The sequence below is a fragment of the Bufo gargarizans genome, chromosome 4, assembly GCF_014858855.1.
Source record: "Bufo gargarizans isolate SCDJY-AF-19 chromosome 4, ASM1485885v1, whole genome shotgun sequence".
NCBI classification, from domain to species: domain Eukaryota; kingdom Metazoa; phylum Chordata; class Amphibia; order Anura; family Bufonidae; genus Bufo; species Bufo gargarizans.
In genome coordinates this window covers 53,455,613-53,465,194 of record NC_058083.1, presented here as the reverse complement: position 1 = coordinate 53,465,194, position 9,582 = coordinate 53,455,613, and the positions used below count along the sequence as shown (strand labels likewise).

General features: G+C 49.0%; 1 protein-coding gene across 1 annotated transcript; it reads left to right on the top strand.

The window, feature by feature from the left end:
* The first annotated feature begins 1,063 nt into the window (after positions 1–1,063).
* LOC122936307 (uncharacterized WD repeat-containing protein all2124-like) lies at positions 1,064–9,264 on the top strand. The gene is made up of 8 exons (XM_044292459.1): positions 1,064–1,172; positions 3,316–3,560; positions 3,649–3,829; positions 4,005–4,111; positions 4,257–4,403; positions 7,213–7,293; positions 7,596–7,808; positions 9,111–9,264. Exons 2-8 carry the CDS (start codon positions 3,336–3,338, stop codon positions 9,228–9,230), a joined length of 1,074 nt encoding a protein of 357 aa, XP_044148394.1. The 5' UTR covers positions 1,064–1,172; positions 3,316–3,335; the 3' UTR covers positions 9,231–9,264.
* Positions 9,265–9,582: the final 318 nt, after the last annotated feature.

Genomic DNA, 9,582 nt, shown 5'->3' with positions numbered 1-9,582 from the left:
TGGAAAAGCCCTTAAAATAAATAGTGGATACACAACATTCAGCATTTCTAGTGGTCCTCCATGTCCAACAGGTCCGAATCCCTACACTGCGGCCTTCCCCTCAGGGCGCCGCCATGTTGGGAGCCTCTTCTCCTCCCTGACGTCACTCACCATGGAAACAACCGCTTCACGCTCCGTTATTGTGGGGCGTAGCTTTGTGCTCTAGTCTTCCAATTACTGTTTGGGGGCGTGTCCGCACGATCTGTACTGCCAATCATCGCATTGGGGGCGTGGAAGTTTAAGCTAAATCCAGCGAAGGGGCGCGGCCGGGACAGGTAGGTGCGGCAGTTTGGGCGTGACGTCACCAGTCTTATGCGGACAAGTAAAGGGAATGTGCTCTTGGTTTTTTTGTCGCAAAACTTCTAAAGCTGTCATTCGTCTTCCTCCAATGCTTTTAAATACCTCAACAATTAGTAAATGATGTATTATGCTAATTAAGAAGACCTATGAGCCAATCAGAAATAGTGAAACGGTTTAGGCTTAGGCTAACACAGAAGGCCTTAGCGTTGCCCATAGCAACCAATCAGCTCACTCCTTACATTGCCTAACCTGCTGTGGAAAGAAAGCTGCAATCTGATTGGTTGCTAGGGGCAATGCTGACACAGTCTACAATGGTCGCCGGGGTCGAATTTTGTCACTTGTGGTCCCCCCAGAAGGTGTCAACAGATATCCCATGGATATCAGTAGGGACTGGAGCACTGGGTGGCGGTCGTCTTTTGCGCAACTTTTTTCGTCGGTTGCGTTCGTTTTAATAGGTGTGAACATAGGCGGATTTGCCTTTCAGGAACTTAGTGAAGCTGGATGTGGGAGAACAGAGAACGTCCTGCTCCCCACCCAGCTTTCCGAGGAACAGATGTGACTTTTAGGTTGCCATGTCCCTGCACAGATTTGTGACCGGGGAGAGGGCGTGACGGAGAGCCTTTTGTTTGCTGTCTCTTTTGTCTCCTGGGGTGAAGCGTCTTCTGTTGTCCAGGAGATGAGGATTAACAATCTCTGCTGAGCACGCCCTCCATAGTGAGCTCGCCCTGCCTCTCGCCCCACACACAGGCACTCCGCACTTACAGCACTCGCCCAGGACCATAAGAGTAGAGGAATGAGTTGAATGAACACCTCCTGATACACCTGATGAAAAGGTAGGAGGACATCAGAGATATTACAGGAGCTGAGAGACCAGAGACAAAATCAGGGGAGTGGAGAGACCAGAGGAGAAGAAATCAGGGAAGAACAGAGGTCAGGGGAGAAGAGAGGTCAGGAGAGAAGAAATCAGAGATATTAGAAGAGCAGATCAGAGGAGAAGAAATCAAGAAATCAGGGGAGAAGAGAGGTCAGGGGAGAAGAAATCAGAGATATTAGAAGAGCAGATCAGAGGAGAAGAAATCAAGAAATCAGGGGAGAAGAAATCAGAGATATTAGAAGAGCAGATCAGAGGAGTAGAAATCAGGGGAGAACAGAGGTCAGATGAGAAGAGAGGTCAGAGGAGAAGAAATCAGGGAAGAACAGAGGTCTGAGAAGAAGAAATCAGGGGAGAAGAGAGGTCAGGGGAGAAGAGAGGTCAGGGGAGAAGAAATCAGAGATATTAGAAGAGCAGATCAGAGGAGAAGAAATCCGGGGAGAACAGAGGTCAGAGGAGAAGAAACCGGAGATATTAGGGGAGCAGATCAGAGGAGAAGAAATCCGGGGAGAACAGAGGTCCGAAAAGAACAGAGGTCAGAGGAGACGAAATCAGGGAAGAACAGAGGTCAGAGGAGAAGAAATCAGGGAAGAACAGAGGTCAGAGGAGAAGAAATCAGGAGAGAAGAGAGGTCAGAGGAGAAGAAATCTGAGATATTAGAAGAGCAGATCAGAGGAAAAGAAATCCGGAGAGAACAGAGGTCAGAGGAGAAGAGAGGTCAGAGGAGAAGAAATCAGAGATATTAGAGGAGCAGATCAGAGGAGAAGAAATCCAAGGAGAACAGAGGTCAGAGGAGAAGAAATCAGAGATATTAGGGGAGTAGATCAGAGGAAAAGAAATTAGGGGAGAACAGAGGTCAGAGGAGAAGAAATCAGGGGAGAACAGAGGTCAGAGGAGAAGAAATCAGGGGAGAAGAGAAGTCATAGGAGAAGAAATCAGAGATATTAGAGGAGCAGATCAGAGGAGAAGAAATCAGGGGAGAAGAGAGGTCGTCAGAGGAGAAAAAAAATCAGGGGAGTGGAAACATCATAGAAGAGTGGTCAGAGAAGAAGAAATCAGAGATATTAGAGTAACAGAGAGATCATAGGAGAAGAAATCATAGCAGAGGCATCAGAGAGGTGATGTTAGAGGAGACAAAATTAGGGGAGCGGAGAGATCATAGCAGAGGAAATCAGGAGTGCAGAGACATCAGAGGAGAAGAGAGGTCAGGGAGCAAAGAGACCGAAGGAAAAAAGAGGTCACAGGAGCAGAGACTTTAGAGGAGAAGAGAGACCAAATGAGGGGAGATGTCAGAGGAACAGAGACACCAAAGGAGGAGAGAGGTCTTGGGAGTAGAGGGATCAGAGAAGAGAGGTCAGAGGAACAAAGAGATCAAAGGAGAAAGGAGACAGGAACAGACACATTAGGGGAGAAGAGAGGTCAGAGAAGAGGTCTGGGGAGCAGAGACATCACAGAAGAGATCAGGGAAGTAGAGAGATTGGAGGAACCCATGTAATACATGGACGCTTCGTGTTGGTCATTGCAGCTCTGTCAGGTTGTCACCCATCTTTTTGGACTTCTGATTGACAAGTCCGTGTCACCTGGGCGGAGCGTCAGTAAAGAGCTGGGCAGCCCCTGTACATGTACTAAAATATCAGCATAATGGATACTCGCCCCCTTTCTCTCCTCGCCGCTGACGCCCTCTTCCTGGCTGCAGAGCTGACATTCTCCACACCGGTCACCACGCAGCCAGTCACTGGCCTCAGCAGAACACAGGACGTCACCGCTGCAGCCAGGAACACAACCAGCGGTGGGGAGGAGCGCGGTGCAGAAAAGGGGTGAGCATAGATTCTTCTGTTATTCTACCGCATCTACAGTTTTCATTAAATTCGGACAACCACTTTAATGGCGCCCGTACGGGTGGTCATTGTAACTGCCCTCCGTTTTTTTATCCGGGGGCTGAAGTGGCCCACCCACCACACATGTGCCCTCCTCAACCAATCAGAAGACCTCACAGAGGGAGACAGGAGAAGATATAGGCTCTGTGACCGGGTGACAGATGTATCAGTCCTATGGGAGCCAATATGGCTGACAGGAAGTGGCCTCTTCTTGGTTCTGCCCCACAGGGTGATAAGAGGAGGGCGCCATGTCTCGCCGACGCTTGGAGGAGGCCATCCTTAGATCCAGGTCTTTAGAGAGCTCCGGGGAGAGCGTGGATGAGGGATCGGACGAAGAGGAGCACGGGAGATACGGTGAGCTGTTTGTCCGACATCGCATCCCTCTGACCAAGGACTCGCACAGTATCTACAGCCTCCGCTTCTCACCCAGCGGCAAACAGCTGGTGGTTGGTTTCGGGAACGGCGCTCTTCAGGTAAGGGGGGAGGAGATGTAAGAACGGAGGTTGAAAACCGTGAGATGGTGGAAACGGCGAGAACATCTTCACATCTGGTCTGTTTCAGGTCGTGAATGTAGAACGTGGCGGCCTCGGCGCGACTCTGTTCTCCGGACATCGCACCAGACAAGCCATCACCTCTCTCAGCTACCACCCAAAAAACAGCAACCTCCTGGTGGGCGCTGGCGCCGACGGCCTCATCTCCTTTTACGACATCAAGTCCGAGTTGAACGTTTTAACGGTCACAGGTGACGGTCAATTGGGGGGCGAGGAGAGGTCTTCACAGTCAGAGGTGGGGGAGCCGTTCTTTAAACCATCCCAAATAGATTCCTGTCCGCCTTCGTTCATCAAAGCAATAAAGTTTTTATTGTTTTGGTTGTTTATGAGGCTTTTTGATTGTATTTTATTTTTTTATTTTTTTAGAGGAGGAAAATGAAATTCACGCTCTGGATTTCAGCATGGACGGCAGCGTGTTCGCCACAGCGGGGAAAGACCGACACATCCGTCTGTACGACAGTCAGACCAATGAGGTAACGTCACCTACCTTACACTAATGGGGTAAAACTGAGGCAAAAAACCCCACGTGTGCACACAGCCTTACCAGCTCAGTGCGACAGTCCTCCACCTTTCCTGGTTGTGCCTGATGGGAGTTGTAATCTGTGCTTTATGTCCCAGATCTTGAACTTCTTGATGGCGCCGGACTTCCTAACTGACGACGAGCTGACGCTGACCAGCGGTCACACGCGCAGGATCTTCGCTCTGAAGTTTCACCCCTCTGAACGCCATCTTTTTGTGACGGGCGGCTGGGACAATTCCATAAAGGTCGGTGTCCAGTAAGATGCATTATATGGTAGATGGGGGTGTTCTGGATCGGTTCAAATGATCAGATACAACTGTAACAAACCCTCAGCTGCGGTGACATATATCAGTCCGGAGTCCTTACTGTTGATATCAGAGAGAATTTTACAGACCAGATGTAACTGTAACAAACCCTCAACTGCGGTGACATATATCAGTCCGGAGTCCTTACTGCTTAGCTCAGACAGAATAGTATAGACTGGATGTAACTGTAACAAATCCTCAGCTGCGGTGACGTGTTAGTCTGGAGTCCTTACTGCTTAGCTCAGACAGAATAGTATAGACTGGATGTAACTGTAACAAACCCTCAGCTGCGGTGACATGTATCAGTCTGGAGTCCTTACTGCTTAGCTCAGACAGAATAGTATAGACTGGATGTAACTGTAACAAACCCTCAACTGCGGTGACATGTATCAGTCCGGAGTCCTTACTGCTTAGCTCAGAGAGAATAGTATAGACTGGATGTAACTGTAACAAACCCTCAGCTGCGGTGACATGTATCAGTCCGGAGTCCTTACTGCTTAGCTCAGAGAGAATAGTATAGACTGGATGCAACTGTAACAAACCCTCAGCTGCGGTGACGTGTCAGTCTGGAGTCCTTACTGCTTAGCTCAGAGAGAATAGTATAGACTGGATGTAACTGTAACAAACCCTCAGCTGCGGTGACATGTATCAGTCCGGAGTCCTTACTGCTTAGCTCAGAGAGAATAGTATAGACTGGATGTAACTGTAACAAACCCTCAGCTGCGGTGACATGTATCAGTCCGGAGTCCTTACTGCTTAGCTCAGAGAGAATAGTATAGACTGGATGTAACTGTAACAAACCCTCAACTGCGGTGACGTGTCAGTCTGGAGTCCTTACTGTTTAGCTCAGAGAGAATAGTATAGACTGGGTGTAACTGTAACAAACCCTCAGCTGCGGTGACATATATCAGTCCAGAGTCCTTACTGTTGATATCAGAGAGAATTTTACAGACCAGCTGTAACTGTAACAAACCCTCAGCTGCGGTGACATGTATCAGTCCGGAGTCCTTACTGCTTAGCTCAGAGAGAATAGTATAGACTGGATGCAACTGTAACAAACCCTCAGCTGCGGTGGCATGTGTCAGTCTGGAGTCCTTACTGTTTATATCAGAGAGAATTTTACAGACCAGATGCAACTGTAACAAACCCTCAGCTGCGGTGACATGTATCAGTCCGGAGTCCTTACTGTTTAGCTCAGAGAGAATAGTATAGACTGGATGCAACTGTAACAAACCCTCAGCTGCGGTGACATGTATCAGTCTGGAGTCCCTACTGCTTAGGTCAGAGAGAATAGTATAGACTGGATGCAACTGTAACAAACCCTCAGCTGCGGTGACATGTATCAGTCCGGAGTCCTTACTGTTGATATCAGAGAGAATTTTACAGATCAGATGTAACTGTAACAAACCCTCAGCTGCGGTGACATGTATCAGTCCGGAGTCCTTACTGCTTAGCTCAGAGAGAATAGTATAGACTGGATGCAACTGTAACAAACCCTCAGCTGCGGTGGCATGTGTCAGTCTGGAGTCCTTACTGTTTATATCAGAGAGAATTTTACAGACCAGATGCAACTGTAACAAACCCTCAGCTGCGGTGACATGTATCAGTCCGGAGTCCTTACTGCTTAGGTCAGAGAGAATAGTATAGACTGGATGCAACTGTAACAAACCCTCAGCTGCGGTGACATGTATCAGTCTGGAGTCCTTACTGCTTAGGTCAGAGAGAATAGTATAGACTGGATGCAACTGTAACAAATCCTCAGCTGCGGTGACATGTATCAGTTTGGAGTCCCTACTGCTTAGGTCAGAGAGAATAGTATAGACTGGATGCAACTGTAACAAACCCTCAGCTGCGGTGACATGTATCAGTCTGGAGTCCTTACTGCTTAGGTCAGAGAGAATAGTATAGACTGGATGTAACTGTAACAAATCCTCAGCTGCGGTGACATGTATCAGTTTGGAGTCCCTACTGCTTAGGTCAGAGAGAATAGTATAGACTGGATGCAACTGTAACAAACCCTCAGCTGCGGTGACATGTATCAGTCCGGAGTCCTTACTGCTTAGCTCAGAGAGAATAGTATAGACTGGATGCAACTGTAACAAACCCTCAGCTGCAGTGACATGTATCAGTCTGGAGTCCTTACTGCTTAGCTCAGAGAGAATAGTATAGACTGGATGCAACTGTAACAAACCCTCAGCTGCGGTGGCATGTGTCAGTCTGGAGTCCTTACTGCTTAGCTCAGAGAGAATAGTATAGACTGGATGCAACTGTAACAAACCCTCAGCTGCGGTGGCGTGTCAGTCTGGAGTCCTTACTGTTGATATCAGAGAGAATTTTACAGATCAGATGCAACTGTAACAAACCCTCAGCTGCGGTGACATGTATCAGTCCGGAGTCCTTACTGCTTAGCTCAGAGAGAATAGTATAGACTGGATGCAACTGTAACAAACCCTCAGCTGCGGTGGCATGTGTCAGTCTGGAGTCCTTACTGCTTAGCTCAGAGAGAATTTTACAGACCAGATGTAACTGTAACAAACCCTCAGCTGCGGTGACATGTATCAGTCCGGAGTCCTTACTGCTTAGCTCAGAGAGAATTGTATAGACTGGATGTAACTGTAACAAACCCTCAGCTGCGGTGACATATATCAGTCTGGAGTCCCTACTGCTTAGCTCAGAGAGAATTGTATAGACTGGATGCAACTGTAACAAACCCTCAGCTCAGATTACTCTGATTTGTTTCTGACCCCAGGTCTGGGACAAGCGGATGGCGAAGGAGGCGCGGCGGTTGATCAGCGGTCCTCACATCTGCGGCCCGGGGATTGATATTCGGGTGAGTGCTGCTCATGGGGATGGGACCGGTGCTCCATAGGGAGGTCCTTCTACTCCAGTCAACTCCGGAGCTGCACTCACAGTCCTGCTGGTTTCCTGCTCGTTGTCGTGTTTCACTGCTGCCCTCTGCTGGTTCACAGGTGGAATTGGCAGAAAACACATAACAGTGGATTATGCCATAAAGGTTTCATGGTCCTGCCGTTCAGGGCTGTAGGAAAGCGGGGTGTCGGAGTTGTCGGAGTCACCCAGTGGACTCCGGATTAGAGGACTCCTCCGCTCATGTACCATTTTGTCCCCCGACAGAACCAGCACATCCTGAGCGGCTCCTGGGTGGCGAGGAACGCTCTGCAGCTCTGGGACTTGCGCACCTCCAGCCTGATACAAGACGTTCCCTTTCCTGCGCCCGTCCTGCAGGGGGAGTTCCTGTACGCCGCGCGGTTCTGCACCGACCACGTGGTCCTGGCCGGAGGCAGCGGGACTTGCAGCGCCCGCGCCATCAACCTCAAGACGCAGGAGGTAAGACCCGCGCCTGCCTCTGAAAGGACGGCACCGACAGCTGCATCACCTGCTTGTAAGGCAGCGTTAGGAGGCATTCATTAGCTGTCAGGCTGCAGAATTTCCCAGCAACTCCTGCTGGTTCAGTGTCTCTACGGAGCTGATATGGACTCTAGGAAATGTGACTGCACCTCCCAAAAATGTATCAGATTGCAGAACGTTATGACTCTGCTCCTTTCTGGGCAGCTTTCAATTCTCGCAGCTGTCAGCAGTCCCTACTGGTTCAGTGTCTGTACTGAGCTGCTATGGCCTGTGCATTCTGGGAGATGTAGTGTTTCTCATCATACAGTGTATCACAGGGCAGGACATTACAACTCTTAAACCTGCTTCTTTCTGGGTTGCTTTCTGTCTTCGGGACCTCTCAGCAGTCCCTACTGGTTCAGTGTCTGTACTGAGCTGCTATGGCCTGTGCATTCTGGGAGATGTAGTGTTTCCTATCATACATTGTATCACAGGGCAGGACATTAGAACTCTTAAATCTTCTGCTTTCTGTCTTCACAACCTCCCAGCAGTCCCTACTGGTTCAGTGTCTGTACAGAGCTGCTATGGCCTCTGCATTCTGGGAGTTGTAGTGTTTCTGACAATACGATATATCTGAGTGCAGAACTTTGCAACCCTTAAATCTGCGGCTTTCTGGGTAACTTTAAGTCTTGGCACCTGTGAGCAGTCCCTACTGGTTCAGTGTCTATACAGGACCATGATGCAGTCTTTCATCTACACGTCATGCTGAGTTGTAATCATCTGCAGAATATTCTCTTGTACTCCAGTCACTTCTAGTGCTGCGTTCACAAGTGCTCTGGCTTCCTCTTAGCTGCGTCTTTCTATAGACCCCCTTCTTGTTCAGTGTCTCCTACAATTGAAGGGATTGTAAAGCCACAGCTAAAGATGTCTCTAAAAATCAGTTTACCAGAGGCAGCCAAGAATGTTGAGCGCAGCTTTGGCTGTGACTGGAGCATGAGACACAATATGACCTAAGATCAGCAGAAGATAAACCTTTGTGTTTTCTCGTTGCCGCGAGCAGGATTAATCCGGGATCAGCGCGAGGCTCTGCAGCCGTAGGGCGATGTATGGGGCACCGTCTTCAGGACTGGAGACTCGCAGTCTGTGGGGTGTTTGTGTTTACAGCACATTATACACAGTCCTGCATAACGTTCCAGCTCATATCACGTATCACACGTCATCCTTAAAGGGGAACTCCACCCAACATTGACTGCATGTAGACTAGGGGGCCCTTTTAATTCTTCTTTTTTTGTTTTTTTGCAGGTTCTCGGAGAAGTTTCGCTTTCCAGCAAGGCCGTGCAGGCGGTAGACGCGGCTCCCGGCGGTCGCGTTGTGGCAGTGGGCGGAGTCGGCGGCAATCTTCACATCGCAGAGCTGTGTTGATGTCGGTTTTGATCCAGACAGAATCTATGTGTATACTCAGTAAATGTGTAAATGCTTTACGTTTCTTGTTGTGATTCTGAGATGCGTCTACTCCAGTCACACCGAAAGCTGCAAAAAATATATAAAAAATCTACCAGCTGTTATTTGGATGGTCAGCACTGTGACACAGTGCGAAGGAGCTGTCATGGCCTGTGGTGCTCTCGCTCCGGAGAATGCAATTCAGCGGACATTGATTTCTCCGCAAAGGGGTGCTGGAAGATGCAGGGTCAGAACGAGGACGGGGGCAGCACAATTGTGAATGCAGCTTTGAATGTGACTGGAGCATAAGACGAACAGTGGGTATATATGTAGA

Coding starts and splice junctions, on each gene's coding strand:
- LOC122936307 (XM_044292459.1), top strand. CDS start 3,336: ATGTCTCGCCGACGCTTGGAGGAGGCCATCCTTAGATCCAGGTCTTTA. Junction 4,112..4,256: donor ACGACAGTCAGACCAATGAG/GTAACGTCACCT, acceptor TTTATGTCCCAG/ATCTTGAACTTCTTGATGGC. Junction 7,809..9,110: donor TCAACCTCAAGACGCAGGAG/GTAAGACCCGCG, acceptor GTTTTTTTGCAG/GTTCTCGGAGAAGTTTCGCT.